Genomic DNA, 22,783 nt, shown 5'->3' with positions numbered 1-22,783 from the left:
TTCTGGGAAGGCTTTCCACTAGATTTTGGAGTGTGGCTGTGGGGATTTGTGATCATTCAACTACAAGAGCATTAGTGAGGTCAGGAACTGATGTTGAGTAGGGAGGTCTGGGGTTCAGTCTGCATTACAGTTCATCCCAAAGGTGATCAGTGGGGTTGAGGTCAGGGTTCTGTGCAGGACACTCGAGTTCTTCCACTCCAACCCTAACATTATGTCTTCATGGAGCTCACTTTGTGCACAGAGACATTGTCATGCTGGAACAGGTTTGGGCCTCTTAGTTCTAGTGAAGGGAAAAATTCTACAGCATATACCAAATACTACAGCATTTCTCAAATAACACAAGTAAAGTTTTACGTAAATAATTCACCAATTATTTGTTTGATTTACGTATTGTGGAACTGTGAAAATTATTAAGAGAATATGTTAAAAATCTAAAAATGGACAATTGGATGTAAACATTTTGGCATTACATTGGTGCAGTGTGTAGCTTTGCTGTCTCACAGCTCCAGGTTCCCAGGTTCAATCCTGATGTCAGGTTACCACCTGTCTGGAGTTTAGCATGTTCTCGCTGTGTCTGTGTGGGTTTCCTCCCAAAAACATGCCAGTAGGTGGATTCACTAAGACACAGGTTCCCAGCGATGGTCCTGGAGTACCCCCTGTCCTGCACATTCTAGTGTTTTCCCTTCTCTGTCACACCCAATTCAATTCAGAAAACACTGTTAATTAGCTGATTAGTTAAATCTGGTGTGTTGGGAGCTGGGAAAACACTAAAAAGTGCAAGGCAGGGGGTTCTCCAGGACCAGGGTTGGGAACCTGTGGGCTAAGATACATTGCATATTAAAGATGTGAATGTGGTGCATGGGGCCCTGTGATGGATTACACCCTCCCATCCAGGATGCATTCCCACCTCGTGCCCAGTGTTTCCAGGTTAGGCTCTGGATCCACTATAGAGCCTATCAAGTTACTGAAGATAAGACAGAGTAAAATGTTTGCTCATGGGCTTAGGATTGAATGTGTGACGTGTAAACTGTTATACCACAACACTGTTGAAGTCTCAATTCAGATAATAATTTATTAAATTATTGTACAATTTTATTGCCCACATCACAACCGTGACAAATTGCTGTGGTATAAGAGGGAAAAAAAACACTTCGGGATGTGCTCTTATAGGTAAATAATCAACTCTGCTACATCACACCATCCCGTCATTTATTATTTTCCGATAACAGCATGCCCCAGAGCATTTTATTCCTTACTTAAGCATGCGCTCGTGTATCTAGGTTAATTCTTTGGTCGAATATATACATTTAAATATATTGTTGAAAGCATGTATTTTTAGTCTGTACAGCTTCACAGACTCTGCAGTGAAAGTTGAGAAATTCCTATAGATTTTACTAAATGTATAAATTGTACTCTTTCATTCTTATAACCTTCACAATTTATTAGGACATGCTCAACTGTTTCGGGAAGATCACATCTAGCACAACATCTGGATTCATGTTTTCCAGTGATACAAAGTGACTGAGTGAAGAATGTCCAATTCTGAGTCGAGATATTATGATATCTTCTCTTCTATCGCCATGACTATTCCTCTCGAGCCCAACTAACCTCTGAATATTATATAGATGTCATCCCTTTGTTTCACTATCCCATTTTCTTTACCATATCCCATTTACAGCTCCTTTAATTAGCCCTTTTACTTCCATCTTACTCATTGGAGCATTAAACGCTATGTCTGAGTGTTTCAGAGCCAGTTTAGCTATGTGATCCACCTCCTTGTTTCTGGGTACCCATAAAATGGAAAAGACTGCTCTTGATTGATATATCCTGAACAGACTTTGTAGTATATAGATTTCCCACTCTTTAAACCTGATAGTGAATAAGAATCAGAACATATCACCACTTCAAGTCAAGTCAAGTGGCTTTATTGTCATTTCAACCTTATACAGCTAGTTAGTACACAATGAAAGGAAACTACGTTCCTCCTCAAGGTGCTACATAAAACAAAACACAGAACTACAGTAGACATTACATATATTTACATAAAATACACAATGCAAACATGTGCAGACGGGACAACACAGTACAAAAACTATCAAAACAAGACAATGGGCACAGTGAGTTACAGTGCAGTGCCGACTAGCACACAGTACTAATAAAAAAGTTAATCTTATGACAGTAGTGCAAAAGATTGACAAATAAGTTGCTGAATGTAAACATAAGGATTAGCAGCCAGATGGAGAGTATAAATATACAGTATATAATAAATATTTATAGCAGCAGAAATTGAATACAGGTGTGTGTAAAAAACTGTGTGTGTGTGTTTTCAGTCCAGTCCAGAGCACTGAGGAGTCTGATGGCATGGGGGAATAAATTGCAAAGAGGATGGGTTGATGCTCAGTTGAGTGTGTGTGTTTTCAGTCCAGTCCCTGAGCACTGAGGAGTCTGATGGCTTGGGGGAAGAAACTGTTGCACAGTCTGGTCGTGAGGGCCCGAATGCTTCAGTACCGTTTGCCAGAGGTGTGCAGGAAGGTGAAGAAGTGGACTGACCTCTTGCACCCACTGCAGAGCCAATAACATAGCAGATATTTCTGTTGAGTAAACTGATAGATGATTTAATGCCCTTTTTGCTATTTGGAGGCAGATCTGTTGCTCGGTGCTCGTTATGTTCCCTTTCGGATCATTTCAGTGATCGATTGGTTTCGTCTGCGACCTCTTCACTCGCTCGCTCGCGTAGCACAGCGCTCGGGGTTTATCGCGCACAGAGGCGTTCTCCGAGTCCATCAAGAGGAAACCAGTGCGGAGCATTTCTCACTTTCTTTCCTTTGTTGTTGTTGTTGTTGTTGTTTATTTCGGGTTATTGATTGGTACGAGTTTTGGGCGACGCGCAAAAAAAGGGGCTCAGTCTTTTTGTTTTCGTGTAGCGAGTGAGTTTTTGGGGAAGACTCTCTCTCTCTCTCTCTCTTCCACTGCGCATGTTCTCTCTGTCTCTTTTCTACCAATACAGCTGCGCCCGAGTCACAACACTCAACCGAGAATAAATACTCTTTTTTTTTTAAAAAAAATATTTTTTTTAAATACCTCAGTGTATCAGAACTGAAGCTGGGAAGCAGGACAGGAACACAGTCCCCAGGACTTCACTGTAGTCTCTCGCGTTCTGTTAAAATACTGTCTGGCTAATACACTAGTTAGCTACATTTCGGATAAAAATGGACGAACACACACACACCTGGAGAGCTTTTTGTCTTAAACAACGAATTTAACACATTATACATCACAATACGTGATATAAATATATATAAGTTGTTTTTTTTCCATGTAACTGTAGCTAGCAGCTAGCCTTCGTATATAAATCGCTGTTTAAGCTCGCTTAGCCCAGCTAGTTTATTATTAGCCAGCTAGCACGAGCTCGTAGTGGAATTCGGATCGATTGGATAATGTCAACACTGTTTTATTTAGTTTTTTAAAACTACATGAGGACAAACTGGGAGATATATTTGACATTTTGAAGGCTTCCCAGGATTAAGACTGAGGACTTTGGGAATTTGGGGAGTGAGTGAAAGGCGGCCAACGTCATCAGGCGGCGTATAACGTTTACAGTTAGCATAACACTCGGGAGTTAGCATAGCATAGCATAGCATAATATAACATAACATAGTGTAAGCGTAAGCATAAGCATAGCAGCCGCGCGCGCGAGCAGCGAGCCGGAGATGCCATGGTGGCTCTAGCTCGCCGCTTTGACCGTGTGGCGGAGCTCCTGCTTTCCGCTGGCTCGTCGTGTGTGAATGTGAAGCTCGCCGGGCCTGTGGCCCCTGCTCCTGCGTGGATGAAGCAGTAGGGACCGGAGCTGTTCCCTGGCTCAGCTGAAACGCCATGCAGGCGGCCCAGTGCCAGTACGATTTCTTCAGCGAGGAGAACGCGCCCAAATGGAAGGGACTGCTGGTGCCGTCCCTCAACAAGGTAAGACCGTGTGGATGAAGCTCTCATGAGCTCATCTCGTGGATATCTCAGTGTTTTTTCACCTTTCTGTAACACGCACTGATTCAATTAATCATCCTGGAGAACCTCCTGTGTCTTGTCCAGGAACCATCACACTTCCATCTACACGGGTTGTGATCATGTCCCATATTTATCCATCTAGGTCATGGAATAGTGATGCAAGAATTCAATTTTTGATATTAAATTCTGCAAAACATCAGAGATGTGTGTCCTACAGTATATGCAGGACCAAAGTTGAGAACCTGTGCTCTTAAGTGTCCCAACACACACTTCCATGCACACTTGTGTTGTGACTATGTGCCATATTTTTCCATCTAGATCATGGAATAGTGATGCAAGAATTCAATTTTTGATGCTATTTGATTCTGGAAAACATCAGAAGTGTGTGTCCTACAATATGTGCAAGAACAAAGTTGAGAACCTGTGCTCTTAAGTGTCCCATCACACACTTCCATGCACACACGTGTTGTAATTTGCTCCCTTTTTTTCTCCTGCTGCACAATTCCAGTATTTTTTTTTGACACATCTGATTTCTTTGTCCTGTCTGTTTACATATACACAAAACCTAGCTCATAACTGATTCCTGTGTTGCATCATTCCCTCAGCCAGTGGTCACCAATCCTGATCTACCTTCCTGAAGACTTTAGCTCCAACCACCTGACCATCTAATCACTGCTTTAAGAAGTTCTTGATCAGGCAAAACAGATGTTAGATTTTTTTTGGTGATGAACCTGCTGGAAGGTAGATCTCAAGGAAGAGGGTTGGTGACCACTGCCCTAGGATGAAGACTTTACCTTTAAAGTAGTAGAAGAGGTCATTTTTGTAGACATCATGCAAGGTATAATGAAGGAGGAGGAAGACTCCTTACTGCTGCTCTGGCAGGCACCGCGTTACTTCTGTCGATTTACGAGAAATGTGGTTGAGGTCGAGAAGTCAGGAGCGATGGATGTCAGGAGTCGACACTTTAGTCGATAGAGTGTGTGTGCGAACAAATAGGAACATTTAACTTTGTGCAGAACCATTTTGTGCATACGCAACTGTCTTAACACAACTCAGCTTTTCACCAGGCTATCCCTGACTTGCGGCAGGAGCTGGTTATCGCACTCGGGCGCATTTATTATTTGTCACATAACTCTAACAATAACTTCAGAATTAACAGGAAAATTGAATGTTTAGATATGAAATAAACAACCAGATATCAGATATCTTTCGTATTTTGCACCTCGTATGAACGTGGGACGTATGGGATGTGGAAACAAATCCGATCTGATCCGTTTACTCCTACGCATGGAGATCTGATCGGTTTCAGAAGTCAGTGACAAAATCAAAATTGCTTGCTAACGCAAATCCAGCATCTGACCTGCACTCTGTTTGTTCATGTACGTATGTTCACTATCTTATGATCCTGATCCCAGGATCCCACTTTTTCAATTACTGACACATTACTAACATCAGAGATCTGAGTATCACCGGATATTCTATACTGATCTGACACTGACATGGATATCCTCTGTAAAAGCTGAGGTGTGATTGCAGAGTGCTTAAAAAGTGTTTCAAAGACCTCCATCATTTCAATCATCACACATTCAGTGGATTGAATCGGAAAGTATATAAACGCAGATCAGATATGATTGGGCATTTTAAGTCAGTATCATCTGTGCTAGGGGTGTTGTGGTTTGAAATATTCACGATACGATATCCTGGGCTAAATATGTCATGTTATGAGACTATGTTTGGCCATTTGGCATTCCCACCCACTATTTCACCCTGTCACACGCCAGCTACTAACCGGCTAGTGCATGATTCAAAGCTCTCTGGTTGTAATATTGTGAAGACTTTGTTGTATTATATTTATAATATATATTATATTTTATTACATTTTTTATTATTTATTATATTGTATTCTATAAAAATTAGTCTGTAATTTGCAGATTTGCGATTATTACTTGTCGCATTCTAGACAGACTGCGATCACACAATGAACTGATGAAGATCGTCTAACGATAGACCTGTGACTTAAGGAAATGACTTGTCAAGCTTGTGCAAAAATCAGGCTCGCATAAACACAAACATGCCCTCGGTATAATAGTGGCAATGTTGTGGCGAGATAAAACATGTTTAAAATGCGAAAAAGATTTTCAGGCTGGGTAAAAGAAAACAATATGGATCCCTTCTTCAAAGTGTTTTTCCCGTTTTTCAAAGTTAATTCGGATGCATTTTCTATCCATTAGCATGCGTGATAGCTTTGCTGCTCGCTGTACGAGGGGCCAGGTAATGTTATATTAATGTTGCACTCAAGGCGAGGTTGCAGCATTTAATTCCTCGCTTCTAACCAGTAAAAGCCACAGAAAACGCCCTCTCAGGGTAGTCTACTCAACTACCAGTTCCTTCCCTGTTTACAGAGTGACATCAGATCAACATGGCCGCTCACACTGCAAACAGTATAAAGTGTCACTTCTCTACTTTTAAATTAGTTTATAGGTGTTTTGGCTTTAGATCCATTAATATACAGACACAGTATGTGGTTAAATCTATAACATTGACCATACTGCTACTGATTGCTGTTTTGAGATATTAATCAACATTAGAGTTATCGTGCATATAACTAATGTTAGCTAGCTTGTTAGCTAGCTTGCTTGTTGATAATACTACTTGCTATTATCTGCTATTATTGCTGTGCTGCAGTTTTAGTCCAAAATGTTGTATGATTGTTTGAAGTTCAGTATGGTAGAGCAGAACCAATAGCCAAAGTAGCTTAAAGTAGCTTTTTATGATCTTTACATGATCTAACAGAGTAAACAAAAGACAGACTTTTGGGGAGGCGAACATGTTTTTTTTCCACTTTGCATGTCAAACCTGCCGAGGTGGGAAATGGCATTATTACAGCTTGTGAATGACCACTTACAGGGCATCCTGAACGCATCATAAATAATGCGGGCAAGTTGGCAAGTTTTGCGCCATCCCATGCCGTCCTTTTATTGGTGGTTTTTAGACGAGCGTCGTAGCAGCGCTCACGCTCAGAGGATTTAATACCTTTTCAAACGCAGCCAGAACTCGGCTTTGTTTGGTAAATCGGTTGTTATGTTATGCATTCTAAGAGCGAAGATCTCCAAAGATGTGTGATTTTACGAAGTGTGACTTTTTAGTCTGTGACAAAAACCGTACAGTGTAAAGCCGGCTTTGTTTATCCTATAGGCCACACCCTATAGAGTGCACATTGCGTCCAGCAGTAATCCATTTGGGTTTCAGTTGTAGTGTGTGACTCCAGCTTCTGGTTCTGTGTGGAGGAGGACGTGCTCACACTCTCAGTTTCTCAGCCACACTCTTTCTGCTCCATCTTCTGTCACTCTGAATCCATAGCAACAGCAGGGGCCGGGTGCTTCAAAAACGACTCGAGCGCAGAGCCAAATTAAAATTCATACGTAGCTCTATACTTCACTTTTTCACTTCAGCGGTTTCTCAGAAGGCTTGCATTGAAAAGATCATCGAAAAATCTGTGTTTGTGTTGTGTACTTTTGGAGCACAGTGTGAGCTTTACAAACATCACGCTAACTGATGAAGCATGTGTGTATGATGCTCTCTGTCGCCTTTGGACCGCTCGACCCTGCCATCCTTCCTCCCGAAGAAACCAGTCATGTTGATTTACACCACACTTTTTTCAGGCACGACAAAACAACCAGAGGTTAGTCCTGGACCTGTGTGATAGTCAGTCAGACAGACTTGTGTCACTGTAAACAGCCAGGACACTGAGTTTGTCCACTAAAATCTGGACCCGTCCTTACCTTGGACACGGGTATAGTGGTTTACTGTTGGCTCGGCTGATCATATTGCAGCTAATCCTGCATTTGCTAATTGTTATCCTAACATTGGCCAGTGCAACATGATACCCAATATTGCAAAGTGCAGCACTCATATTACGCTGATGTCTGATTAGAGAGTTGTGTAAGTGATGCTCTCAGTAGAGCAGTCCTCTAATGCATCACACTAGGACAGTGTGATTTTCTTTTAGTGAGAGATGCGAATATAAAGAAACATCACACATCGTATGAACAAATATAACAGATTATCAGCTGTAAGTACGCCCAAGTCCATACAGAATGAGTGTTGTTTCCTATGAGACCCTGGAGGCTAAGAAATATCGATGTATATAAACAACTCGAGTGTGTAGTGTTGTGTAGAATACGCTGCTCAGTCAGCAGAAACCTACACTGGACTCGGTACAGACACACTCGAGCACCGTCTCACCTTCACAGAGGGCGCTTTGACTTATGCACTGTTTGCTATCGAGCTCCAGAGAACATGGAGTAACAAAATTCTCTGATCTGGTTGGCCAGCAGAAGTGCTACAGAAGTGCAGACTGTTAGACAAATCACAGGTTTATATTAATTCCAATACATTATCGTTTCTACAGTAATGCTCGTTCAGCTCGTTCACAGGAACCTGTACAGCAGATGCGAGAGGTAATCTAAAGCTAATAATAAACTAATAAATACGTGTTTGCTATTTGGCAAGGAAAAATGACTGATCGTTGCGTTGAAGATTTTCTGTAACGTTTATGGAAGGAGTCTCCAGTGTCAGTGCTTTGTAACAATCGTTGGAACGCCTTAATGACTGTTTGCATTTAACAAGCTGCAGTTTTTGTCATATTACCTTCAAGAGAGGCTTCGGGGATGTTCCACAAAATTATGCGTAACTATAAATGGATAAGTAATACAATGCACTGTTCTTTTATAAATACAGAATTGTAATCTCTGATAAATTGCTGTGGTATAAGAAGAATAAAACACATCAGAGCATGCTGTTAGTGGAAAACAGTAACAGTGACTCCGCCTCATGTCGGCCCACTTCACACCACCCAGTCGTCGAATATTTTACTGTAACGGCGCCAACAAGTTCTGTTTTTTTTGCAAGATAATACACCCTATAAATCGAATAGAATTCAATTTTTTCCTACAAAAATATGTAGAGTATGTACAGGCAGGCCATGCAGGGCGTGGGCTCTCGAAGAATTGGTGTGTTTCTAATATGCATATTTATAGAATGTGGATTAAATGCTTCTGGAATGACTTCTGCTGTTTAATGGGTTTTTAATCGGGCCCTGGGGTAATATTTAAAAAATATTATATCTGAGGAGATATTTAAAAATTAATTATTACAGACGTCCCCCGATAAATGAATCCAATCAGAATAGGACTTTAGTCAATATAGTTAAAATGGCAGTTTTCATACTGAGATCGCCCAGCTTCCAACCTAAGTGGTGGTGTTAGTGGCTGTGAGAGAGCGCAGTGCCGGTACGTGCTAAAGGCTGAGCACTTTCTCTGACAGGGCTTTGCTCGGAAGTCACGGCTCTGAGTGCAGCGTGCCGCAGTAACAGCAGGGTGTGATTCGGACAGATCACGCTTTCTGCCGTTAATGTGCGTTTAAGGAAACTCCTCCTTTAGAAACTCATCATGTGTTTAAGGGTGCGCTTGTGGGATTTTGTGTGTGTGTGTGTTTTTTTTTTTTTTTTTTTTTTTTTGGTCTGAGGCTTATTTTGATCATTCCTTATTCAGTAGATACTGATGACTCCTTGCCAGTTTTCTGCAGTTTCTGCTAAATGGTTCAGTTTCAGTGTATGTCTAAAACAAAGGTTTTCGCTTATGCAGGAAACTTCTCTTTCTGTACATTTGAAAAAGTGTGACTGTAGTGTAAAAGCTGATCTGAGGTGTGGTGTTTTATTATGAAGCGTCGAAACTTTTGTTATAGTGATGCGACTGTTCTTGTATACCTTTATTGAACATTTACATTAATTTTGCAAGTAATTTTACAACAAAAATGTCACAGTTCTCAAAGGCAGTACTCCGATACACAATATTATCACGATATATAGGTTTGCTCATAATCTTCCGGCAATACAGTAGGGTTGCATTAAAAATCTGTTAGAAATCATAAATAAAAATGAACAAAAGCTATTTGAACACTGAAAAAGATTTTTAAATTTTAAAAGATTTTGCAATTTTAAAGATTAAGTAGATTTTAATGTCAGTGGCCATATTGTAATTATTAAAAAAAAAAAAAAGCATACGAAAGCATATTGTGACAATAATTAATTACAATATTGATATACTGTCGTCATATCGCCCTATTTGCAGGTGTCCTTTAATGTCTAGGGGTCTAAGCACTGACAACTCAGTAGCCTTTTGATTTTTGTTTTTTTGACTTATTTAGTTGAATCTGTTTGAAAACTTTTACCATCACATCACTCGAATTAGATAACACAGATCACGTTAGATCAGTGTTTAATATTGAACAGCAAAAATTAGTCTTTTTTTCTTTTCAAGAGTAGGTCTCTAACTTTAAAGTAGGTGGGTTTAACATTTGACAATTTTTTTTTTTTTTTTAAACTCCTTAACTCCACTCCCTCCTTCTCGGCCGTGTGATGCTCTGCCCCCAGGATCTATGGTGGTCCGTAGAATGTGTATAAAATGGACTGACAGGAGGCCTATACAAAACACAAGCAAGCTCAAGAAGTCAGTTTTTCCCAAGCGTGCTTTTGATGATTCTATGGCTGAAACTATTATTTATTTATTTATTTATTTATTTATTATCATGCTCTACATATCTTCCAGGTTATTTGTGCGAATAAGGAAAAAAAATCTACTGCACGTTTAATGCTTGGGTTCATTGACTCTGAAGCTTACTGCATACTGTAGCAAATATCAATTGGTTTAATATTATCATATGTGTAGCAGTTGATATTTTATTATGATTGCTAAATTTAGACCTAATTTCTTGAGTGTTAATTTGAATTTGAGGATGTGGAAATAATAAATGAGATAAATTGAAAACATGAAATAAATCTAACCTTTAATTGAAATAAATGAAACCATGTTACAATCACTTTATTTAGAGGTAAGATTAAACTACTGACTACAAAGTAGAAAGTTTCAGAACTGTTTTTATCCAGCTTTACCAAGGGTGCCAATATTTCTGGATCCACATATAGATCCTGTCCTTACTTTTGCATGTATAGTGTAATAAAAGTGTCAGCCATCTTGATGCCTTTGAATGCAAATACTTTACAAAAATCGGCAAACTGTCGGAGCGCTGTGTTTGCTCACCAACAGTCCAGTCAGTGAGGTTTAAAAAAAAAAAAAAAAAAAAAGCCAAAAGCTGTGACTGCAAGCAAACCTCTGTGTAATTTTGCGTTGTATGCTGAGCGGTCTCTGATTATTGGACATGACATCTTGAAGTATTTTTCTGTAGCACATGAACCCGTCAGTGTGTGTGAGCGTCTGGGAGCAGCAGAGGAGCGGCAGCACGATGGAGGAGTGTGAAATCAGGCACAGACAAGCTCCTGCTCCACATTACTGTATGCCGAGTACCGAGGTGCCATCATGGCCCACAGGAATGCGAGGAATGAAGTGGTGGGCATGACGGCCAAGCCATCGCTACCATCATGTGGCTAATTTCTTTAGATCAGAGATGCTGTTAGAAGGAAATGGGGGGGAAAAAAAGAAGGAGTAAAGAGGAAACCAGATGGTAGACATGGAGACAAGAAGAAAATCATTATATTAGTATTTTTGCATTTAAAATCCTTGTGCAAAAGACGAACTTGGTCAACAGCTCCCTTTTATTTTGCATGATCTTAAGTTTCTCATCTTCCCCTCGACGTTATTTCTGGTCGTGTCAACACGCACAAAGACGAGCTCCCAGCGAGAGACGTCGGGGCACACCCTCCCTCCCTCCGCTTGGTTTGTCGGTTTTGGCGCCGGCTCGCGCGGCTTCAAACATGGTTCTACAGGCTGGGAATGTGCTGGCGAAGCGGGCTGGAGAGTGTGCTCGTGTTGGAGTGCGCTCCATCATCCGGGTCCCAGCACCAGGTTGGCAGGCCTCCCTTTACTCCTGCTACGCAACACAACCACAACAAAGCTTCAGACTGGATTATTATATATTCTAAAATACTCAGAGTGTTTGTGGCCTTAATCTGAACACTGGAAGAAGTGCAACAAAAGTTCACGTGCTTGTTTTGCTATTCTCTTTCTTTGCCGTTGGATCTTGGTGTCTGGGGTTGTTTACATATTTGTTTAACTATTATTTAGTCGCACAAATTAGTAACAGTCAGTGTGTCACGAGTTGAGTGCATGGCTTGTAAATACACGACAGGGGAAAGTAGCTTGGCGGTTTGACAGAAGGATACATTTTGCCTTGATTTAAATATTAATGTGTAAAGTTCATACAATATTTTTCTCCAACTACATGTTTCAGCACATTGCATGGAAAAGTGCAGAAACACGAAGCTCAGCTTGAGGTTGTATAATCTGTATAAATGATTTATTATTTATTGATTATATTATTTTTCAGCAGTGAGATGTTGATGAGTTTTCTATAACAGCAGCTTTGACAATAGTGGAGGTTTAAATTAATGCTCTCATTTTAATATGTTATTGTTTCTATAGTAACAGCTTATACAAGGACTTGGATGGCAGATTAAATTAAATTAAAAATAGTTTATATGGTCAGGTTTTCTGTGAGGAGATGTTGACACTGGAAGGAGTCTCCAGTGTCAGCTCTGTAACGGCATCTACATTTTTTCCCCTTCTTTGGGGGAGAGGAGATTTTGTGGTTGCTCTGTAATGTGACAAGCTGTATTATTATTTTTTTTTAACTTAAAGAGAGAAAAAAAAAAAAAAATCGCCTGGTGATCGAACGATTGTTTACAGCTGCCATAACACAAATGATAACATGAACTAATTTGTTTCTCACATGTTCTACAACATTCAAGGTAACTATAAACCAATAAAGAGTGCAAATAGTTTTTTTAAAATTGTTTTTTATTGCTGGTCAGATGGTTGGGAATGTAATTGGAAGAAAAAATATTTTCAGAGTAGTAATAGTACAGTAACACTGCTTCATATCTGCTTCTTTGTTTATTAATTTCCTTTAACAGCACACTCCCAAGTATTTTATTACTAATGTAATGGAGTGCAATATTGATTGATTCACAGAAATCTGGGTTGTAAACTGTAAGAAAACTACTGTTTTTAAATAGGTAACAATATTGTGTTAAATAATTAACATCAGTATGAAGCAGTATAATTATTAAAAAATGAATATTTTGGCTGTTATTGTACATCCCCTTTTCATTAAACTGCATTCAGGTTCTGATTTAAAATGCTCTGTATAACTGCAAGCATTAATACATCAGAGCCTCTGTGTATTTTGTGAATTATTAATTAGTATTTCAAAGTTCACTAAAGATTTTTTTGGCCTAAAATGATTGACTGTTAAAAATGATCACTGTTTATACATTGGATTGTGCTAATACAGTAAATGTTCTTTGTGACTTTGCTGATTCGGTGTTGTAAATAACCCCAAAATGCCTGTAAATGATCTCAGTCCCTAACTTTGCTGCTTGTCTCGCTGACCTGGACTACACTGTCTCACTTCTGCGAAAGTGCACTGCAGCCCCGTCATGCTGAACCAGCTGCATCCCACTGGCTCTGGCACGCTGTCGTACTCACTTGTGGCTACGTGCAGGCCAGTGCTGGCCGCCATGCCCAGGAACACAATTCCTCACATACTTTGCTCGGCCTGGCATGCTCGGACCCAGCAGCGTCCAACACACCAACCTCCAGAGGTTAGACAGAGTGATGTTTCTGCCACAGGAGAGACAGGCCTCTCACATGGGAGAGACGGACTCATCGATATTATATTGGAATCTGAATTTCAGAAAGGACTGGGTGAAAATGATACAAAGCTCTTGATGGAAGATCGGATGTATAAAACACCTTTAAAGCAATCAATGATTTTTAATACAGTTGCACAACTGTCTTATTGCAATATGATGTGAAGTCCCTAAACCTGAGAGACATGGAGGCCATGATCACACCCCTTTCCTTAAACCTGGCAGGCACAGAGATTGCACCCCTTTCCTTAAACCTGACAGGCACAGAGATCGCACCCCTTTCCTTAAACCTGGCAGGCACAGAGATCGCACCCCTTTCCTTAAACCTGACAGGCACAGAGATCGCACCCCTTTCCTTAAACCTGGCAGGCACAGAGATCGCACCCCTTTCCTTAAACCTGGCAGGCACAGAGATCGCACCCCTTTCCTTAAACCTGACAGGCATAGAGATCGCACTCCTTTCCTTAAACCTGGCAGGCACAGAGATCGCACCCCTTTCCTTAAACCTGACAGGCATAGAGATCGCACTCCTTTCCTTAAACCTGACAGGCATAGAGATCACACCTCCTTCCTTAAACCTGGACAGGCACAGAGATCGCACCCCTTTCCTTAAACCTGACAGGCATAGAGATCGCACTCCTTTCCTTAAACCTGACAGGCACATAGGCCACATCTCCTTCCTTAAACCTGGCATGAGATCACACATATCTTTTTCTAAACCTGAAAGTTGCATAGGCCATACCTGCTTTTTTGAACCTGGCAGGCATAGAAACCACACCTTCTTCCCTAAAACTACCAGGCATAAAGGCCACACCTTCTTCTCTTGAACTGACAGTCATAGAGACCACACCTCCTTACTTAAACCTGACAGGCACAGAGATCGCACCTCCTTTATCTGGAAGGGCAAATAATAACTGGTAGCTCAGACTGGTTATCCGAAGCCTCCAGACCACTGATTTACCCATCGCTGATACGTTGTTTATCGCAACTATATATATTTGGTTGATATGCGATGATGCTTTTGAGATGTAAAGTTAAGGGCTGTTATTCGAACAGCACCTGAGGAAAACAGGCACCACAGTACAGCTGGTGCAGAGTGCTCAGGCATCTTCCTGTTGAAGGAATATAATTTTGAGAAAACACATGATTTATTAGATCATTCACAAAATGGAAACATCTCAGTTAAGGCCTGGTGCTCATTTGGTAATTAACTCTTGTTTGGCATGGGCCATGCCTGGAGCTGCATGGATCACTGTCTTTTCTCGATTAGCTAATTGCAGAAGCCAGAAAATCAGTGCCAGACTTTGGTTAATTATGCAGACCTGCTTGATTCCCCAGGTTGATGAGTTTAGATAGATGGCATGGCCTTCAGGAGAAGAAACATTTCATTTGATGTAGTTAGCCTTGATTCATTTCTGTCAGGGAATTTTCCCTGCATGAAGTGGAAATTCTTCCGAAGGGTCAAATAAACGCTGTCTGCCGGCAGCTAACCCTAAGACCGATCACAGGGAACACGAAGAGCATGTGACGTTTTTTAAATATTATCTGTGCTTTCCCTTCTATACGAATCACCTTGAACTCCCTCAGTTGAACTAAGCTGCAATTTAGATGCAAGGATGAATAGAAGAAGTGGGCTGACGATGGCAGTAGATGGCCTTCTCTGAAAACAAACAGTTTGTTCCAGCGGGAGAAACTCCCACGGTAGTGGCCTTGCAGTGACAGCATTTACACAGAGGTAAAGATGCTGATGACGCTCTTTCTTTTCAACTGAACTAAGATAGCCGATGTTTTCCATGACATACAGAGTGAGGGGGAAAAACAGGAGTGAGGTCATTTCTTTTTATTGGTTTGATGAGGTTGCACACGTTCTTATGTATCTTATGTATTTTGTGCAAGAGCGGAAAACCTAACGATGATTACGCAGGGAATCTCCCTCACCACTCGCACTGTAAACCAGGAAATATCACCTTCAGTTTATAGACATTGTTTTTCCCCCCTCATGTACCAGAGAAAAGCTGGCTGTCTCACTATCTCACATTCAGCTCTGCAGAGAAAGAGAGACATGGTGAAAAGTGAGAAGGCGGATAAAGAGACACTGTTAACTTGCTTAGTCATGTTATGACACGAGGGCTTGGCCATGCCGAGAAAGAGAAAAGGAGCTGTGGTGTTGCTGAGACGTTACACACCATGCTTCACTTTGAGCTTGGAAAGTTGCAATGGAAGTGCGCTTGTTTTGCATAACCCTGAGAAACCTGCGCTGAAGTGAAACTGATGGTGTCATGCTGTCATGTGATTCACCAAACGGCATTACGTCACTCTGCATTCTGCTGTTCGCATAGTTTCAGTAGCGAGACTGAGGGCTGAGTGTTTAGAAACTGCACACACCCTGATGATCTCTTCTCCTCTCATCACTGTTGTGGTTTTACTGAACGTTGTGGTTATTTATTCCACAGCGCTATTGAATTCTCAAATCCAATCGGTCCAGAAGATTATTGCACTCATTACTATATATATTATCATTTCTCTAGTAACAACTCATTCACATGGAATTGTATGGCAGGAGATCTGCATAATCTGAAACTAATCAAACACACTCTTATTTATTGTAATAAAAAAAAAACGATTAATCGTTGATATGATTAACTTTTTTCTAAGGAGATGTTTAACGTTTACGGAGGCAGTCTCCAGTGTCAGTGTGGTTTTTAAGTAACATACTTATTGGAAAATAATTAATGTTGCAGTGGTAACTACAAAGTAACTCTTTGGACCCTTGATTATTTTCCCATAAGAGCACACCCTCAAGTGTATTATTCCTCGCTTAAGACTAGTGCACGATAATAGCTAAAACGATTGCCTAAATGATTTACTCAAATATTCAAATCATGATTATCACAAATTGCCTTTTTTTTTGTTTGTTTGTTTTAGCATTTTACTTCAGCAGGATTGTGCTTTCCTGTAAGCGATCTGATTTTATTCTTAAATGAAGTATGCAAGTAGTAAGAGGAGTAGAAGGGCTGTGTTGATAAGCACTTCATCATTATATTTTCTTTTAATCCACCATTGTGTATTTCTCGTCAGTTAGTTGGAATTGTAATTGAGCCATATTTACTGGGAAATATTTCCTCAGGAGTTTTTATGGTTGCAAAGTTCACACAATGACGTCTTTTGGTCTCCATCTTAGTTATACGTAACAGAAACTGTGTAGTAGTTGATAAAAGGAAAGATACGAGCATTTGTTGAAATCTGATTCAGAGCATACTGTTTACACGAGCACTCGAATAATCTGATAGCTGTAACTCTAAATGAAGATGTAAATGTGCATGAAAACACATTTGGTGGTTTAGCTTTTTGCATTATTAAGTGTGTGTGTGTGTGTGTGTGTGTGTGTTTTAATATAGGTGCTAAGTCAGGTACACCCCAAGCTGTCATCTCAGGAGGAGGCTCTGCAGTACATCGAGGAGCTGATTCTGCTGCTACTGAGCATGCTCTGTCAGGCCCAACCTCGCACCGTGCAGGATGTGGAGGTAAACTTGTACACACACACACACACACACACACACACACAGTTGCTGTATGTGTATGTTTCTGTATCTGTATGTTTCGCACTGCCGCTTCCAGACAACTTGCAGATGTGCTGCAAGCATGCTCTTCCGAGCGAATCACCTCGGACGCTAATGCGGACGCTGTCGTTCTTGCAGGAGATAAAATGTCTAAGTGTTCTGCGGACTTGATTGATTACTCAGGTTCTAACATGCTTGCAGAAGAATTTGATGCATTAGTAATGATAATGGGAAACAGATTTACCAGAAAGAGTTTCTTTCCTTGAGGTGGTGAAATACGGGAAATAGAGTGAAATACTGAAAAACAAGCATGACTAAAACATGCTGGAGCATTTTTAAGACATGTTCTGATGAAAACCGCGTTATTTGTTTGATAAATACACACAAAAACCGTCTACATCTTACCACATAATCACTCGCTTTTGTATTGTGCTCCACTTCGCTTTACGTTGCACTTAAATTTTTTGTACAATTGTACTGCCTAACTTATTGTAACAATATTACTATTGTTCCTGTAGTAAGAGCCAGTGGTGGGCGACATGAAAAAATCTCGTATCACGATACCTGAAGATGATACACAATATGTGTCATGGTAAATAGGTTTGCTAACCAACTGCCAGCAGAACAGTAGTGCATTAAAAAAAAATCTATGAAATTTTATTTCTATAATGTCTAAAAAAGATTTAAAAAAATACTAAATCAATTAAATAAAAATGAAAAATAGGTTTGAATAATTTTCCTAAATTCTGATAACAAATAAAAAATACATTTTATCATTTTAAAGGTTTGTTACAAATTTTCATATTTTCAGTAATTGCTGTTAAAAAAAAAAACTGTTCAAAAAAGATATCACAACATCACAAAAAACTTTATCACAATATTGATATTATATATTCATATTGCCCAGCCCTAGTAACATCTCACAGGACCACAAAAGGATTAAAAATGTGTGCAGTTGTTGATCTCGGTAAGGAGATGTTTATTTCTCATTTTTGGGAGGAGTCTCCAGTGTTAGTGCTTTCCGGTTTCTCGGTAAAATGACAAGAAGGTGAGGGAACGGCTGTTTATAGCCGCTATAACGTAACAGGAGCTGGGTTTTTGAATTTTTCAACAACATTAAACGTAGCTAAAAATGGATAAAAAGTATGGCGTGTCATTCTTTTATAAGTAAACAATTATAAGCGTTTGCAGATTGCTGTTGTATAAGAGGAATGAAACTCTTGTGCTGTTTTAGGAAAATGATCAACTTCGGAGTGTTGACAGTAATTCCACTTCGCGTCTGGTTGTTGATTATTTTCCTACAACACCACGCTCCCAAGAGTTTTATTCCTTACTTAATGAGACCACAAGTTCTGCAAGCTTTCATACGATCTTAATCCATGCAAAAAAGTAAAGATTTTGTCCTTCACTGATTTGTGACTGTTTGCTCACTGACCCATTTCTCAACTCTTTCTGTGCTTTCTGTGTTTCTGATCCATTTTCGCGCGCAGACGCCTCGCGTGAGCTGGAAAGGTGCTTTATTTGTGGTGCTGTCACATGTCTCACATCACTAGCACAAACTGTGTGTTGTGGTTTTTTTTTTTTTTTTTTTTTTTTTTTTTTTTTTTTTTTTTCCCTCTCCATGTTCCATTCATTTTTGGCTCCTTGCATCCTGTGTTCCTTTTATTCTGCTCCTCCTTTTCCATGATCATTTCTTCCCTCATCTCTTTTTCTCTTTCATCTGCCTCTCATGAGATGAGTCAGCTTCATTCACCTGTTCACGTACGTCTCTCTGTGCGACCGGGTTGCTTTCAGAAGGATGTACAACCCGAGATTTGAACCTGGTTTAGGCATAAATATGTTTAAGTGTCAACGTGACTGCTTAACTACTTTTTGAAATTTTTTGACGAAATGCAAAAGTGAATAAAGTCGTCGTTCTCGGTGTCACTGTCTCTCTGTGCTTTTGGCAGGAGCGAGTCCAGAAGAGTTTCCCTCACCCCATCGACAAGTGGGCCATTGCGGACGCCCAGGCGGCCATTGAGAAGCGGAAGAGGAGGAACCCTCTCGCTCTGCCTGTGGATAAGATTCACCCACTTCTGAAGGTGCAGCACTTTCACATTAACCTTATAACATTTCCTAAATATTGCTTCTTAGAGATATCTTTCCTTTATTGTTCAGGGTGGACAAGTCATAAATTCATGAGCACACCAGGCACATAGAACGTTCATTGTGTTGCCACATTTCCATTTGCCCTGGAAACGTGATTTCCCAGGCTAAAAAGTGATGCATTACATTAGCTGATGTGATGTGTGTAGTGCAGCAGGTGGTGAGATTCAGACAAGAAGAGTGTGCGGTATAGTTACAGGATACTTTCTGGAAACTACGAATAAAAACAAACTACCTGAACACAACCACCCTGAATCTGGTTGTCACGAGCATCCGGACTAGACTTTTGTCAATTTGGCTAAAACAATATCATGTCAAGTTAGATTCTCAATTCTCAAAATTCTCAAACAATCATGTCAAGTTAGATTCTCAATATAAAAATATCTAACATGATTTTTACATTTGCTTAAAGAAGTGCCAGCAAAATAGTTAGAGATTATTCTTCAATTACCTTTTTATGTAAAGTCTGCAAAAAGAAATATTAACCTCAATATATTTACTTGAAAAAAAGATACCACTGATCCGAGACGCAGGACTAGGATCCGGTCCGGTAGTGCAAAAGATTGGAATTGGATTTGGAAAATATATATATACATTTTTTGAACCTGAAAATGCTTACATATAAAGAGACATGACATGTATTTTTTTGTTAGGATTGCTTTTTAGTAATGATTTATTACATTTATTATATTTATTATACTTATTATATTTATAGTTATTATATTATAAAAGAAAAGATGACTATGTATTCTTATATTCAAATACTCAAGATTTCAGTAATGCTATTCTTATTGCAAAGCATGGTGTGCCATTTCTACATGCAAAAATATTTCACCACACTATGCTTTAATTTTGAGTCACTATAGAGTTGGTCAGTGTGAGAAAAGTACGAATGATGCCCACTGTATCTTAGAAAATTGTATTGTTGCATAATTTATCACAATATTTTTTATCATTTACATTTGTGGCATTTGGCAGACGCTCTTAACCAGAGCGACTTACAGTTATCTCATTTATACAACTGAGCATTTGGGGGTTCAGGGCCCTGCTCAGGGGCCCAGCAGTGACAGCGCGGCGGTGCTGGGATTTGATCTCTCAACTTTCTGATCAGAAGTCCAACGTCTTAGCCACTGAGCTACCACTGCCCCCCTTATGAACATGTTGACATTTATTACTATCATAACTACACAACTTTCATATTAGTTTCACTGAATAATGGGCTTTAAGATGAATAAGTGAGTAGTATGCAGATGTTGTGGTTAATTGTTACCAGATCCCACCTAGCATCCCACCTTATCTGGCCTCATGTTGATAAATGATTATTCAGTTGATAATATTTTAATTTAAGAGGTGCACTGTGGGCTAGTATATAATGAAATGGTCGTTACAATCTGGCATCCCTGCTGTCTATCCATACTCCAGATGTGAACTCCATAACAAAACCGACCTCTCTTAACTGTTAGCGTGGGACTTTCCATCTCAGCACTCCCCATATCAGGCACCAGAGGGAGCAGTGATGGAGCCGTACCGCTCTCTGGTGACTAAGCATAAATCCAGTAAGCTGGTGTTTTGAAGCTGCTTTCGCTGCCAATTACGCGGCAGGAAAAGAATGCAGCTGGGTGGAGAGGTCTGCTTTGGCCTGAAACAATTGTTGTTTTTACCATTTATGAAACTCGGTGTGGAAAATTTTCATGTGTAATCATGCCCTCTAACACACTGATAGGATAACAGGCATGCTTGTACTGACTCTGTTTATATACTCTATGGCAGGAGGTACTAGGCTACAAAATAGACCACCAGGTGTCTGTGTACATCGTGGCGGTGTTGGAATACATCTCAGCGGACATCCTGAAGCTGGCTGGAAACTACGTACGAAATATACGGCACTATGAGATCTCTCAGCAAGACATCAGTGTGGCCATGTGCGCCGATAAGGTACACACACACTAAATCCCTGTGTTTCAAAGCTATATAAATAGATTGTGTGTACAAATATTTCTAAATGCACCTACCACAAAGGTATAGGTAAATAATTACTTATTTCAGATAATCTCTTGCCCACCATAATGTATTAGTCACCTCTGAGCAGTGTATGAATATGTGGACAATAACTGTATACAGCTATAGATATAGCTAGATATACAAAACAATATATATATAAAGAGTAAAACACTTGTGGTGTGCTGTTATAGGAAAATAATCATCAAGGAGGTGGTATGATGTGGCCTGACATAATGCAGAGTTACTGTAACGAACCCAAAATTGATTTTTTCCCCCAAGAACACCATGACACAAAGTGTTCTATACCACAGCAATTTACCAATTTTTTTTATTTGTTAAAGAAAAACATGTAGTTTTTATCAGTTTATAGCAACATTTATTGTTGTGGATCGTCCATGAAACGTGTTAGTTTCTGTTATTACATACATTATAGCCATAAACAGTCATTCCCTCACCAGCCTCTCTCTTTTTTCCTCACTCTTGAAGGTAATAAGTCCAAAAAAAACCAAACCAAAACAAAACAAAAAACGCAGCTCATTACTAAGAAAAGTGCAGAGTCCTCCATCATGAAGACTTTACCGACTGTTACACAGTGCTGACCCTGGAGACTCCTTTCATAAATGTAAAAATAAACGTCTACTTACAGAAAACGTCTCCATATCAACAGTTAAACCTGTTTTTTAAATTTGTTTTTTAAATGCATTTGCTGTACAGGTTCTTGATTACATTAGTATTTTAGAAACAATAACGTATTAGAGCAAGTGCATTCGTATAAACTTGTGATTTGCAGCTGAACTGCTGTCCATTATAGAAAATTATTCTACTGTTATAGAAAATTAGTCGACACCTTCTGACCAGTCACAGTTGAGAATACAGCAGTAGTATAAAGAATAGTGTGTCAGACCCTTAACTTGGTTATATCAAGCTATTTACCTTCGACCTCCTGCAGGTGTTGATGGACATGTTCCATCAGGACGAGGAGGACATCAGCGGCTTCCCCCTCATGGACGAGGAGCCGTCAGCGTCTGAGGCGCAGACCTACTACGACCTGGTGAAAGCGTTCATGGCTGAGGTGCGTCAGTACCTGAGGGACCTGAACCTCATCATCAAGGTGTTCCGCGAGCCATTCGCCACCAACATCATGCTCTTCTCACACCACGTGAGTCACTCGATTGCTGACACACTCGGATTTTCCTGCTTTTGGCTACGGCAAAGTAAAAAGGGTTTTAGGTATCTGGGTCATTTTAAAATATCTAATAGCAGCTTTTAGCTCTTGATGCTGGTGCTTTGTCTCAACGTGTTCCACACTTTCTGTAGAAATGGAGCTGTGTCTCAGCTAGGCAATTATATTATAATTATATTAAATCATGATTCTCAAAGGTATTAGATTTGCAAACAATTTCCCAGGAAT

At 40.0% G+C, this 22,783-nt stretch overlaps 1 protein-coding gene across 3 annotated transcripts in view; it reads left to right on the top strand.

The window, feature by feature from the left end:
- Nucleotides 1-2,675: 2,675 nt before the first annotated feature.
- The window catches only part of sos1 (son of sevenless homolog 1 (Drosophila)), a 48,103-nt gene continuing 27,995 nt past the window's right edge, over nt 2,676-22,783 (top strand). Inside the window, exons 1-5 of one of the 3 annotated variants that reach the window (XM_034308690.2) lie at nt 2,676-3,960; nt 17,065-17,190; nt 19,176-19,307; nt 21,142-21,306; nt 22,322-22,531. In XM_034308690.2, the coding sequence (XP_034164581.2) occupies nt 3,874-3,960; nt 17,065-17,190; nt 19,176-19,307; nt 21,142-21,306; nt 22,322-22,531 (720 nt within the window). In that variant the 5' untranslated portion in view covers nt 2,676-3,873. Of the gene's footprint in view, nt 3,961-17,064; nt 17,191-18,855; nt 18,988-19,175; nt 19,308-21,141; nt 21,307-22,321; nt 22,532-22,783 lie in introns of those variants that run through there. The other 2 variants (XM_034308691.2, XM_053237892.1) reach the window with 2 other exon arrangements.

Source organism: Pangasianodon hypophthalmus, chromosome 11 (assembly GCF_027358585.1).
Source record: "Pangasianodon hypophthalmus isolate fPanHyp1 chromosome 11, fPanHyp1.pri, whole genome shotgun sequence".
Lineage (NCBI taxonomy): Eukaryota > Metazoa > Chordata > Actinopteri > Siluriformes > Pangasiidae > Pangasianodon > Pangasianodon hypophthalmus.
The sequence above is the reverse complement of the archived record's forward strand: the minus strand, read 5'-3'. Positions and strand labels throughout refer to the sequence as shown.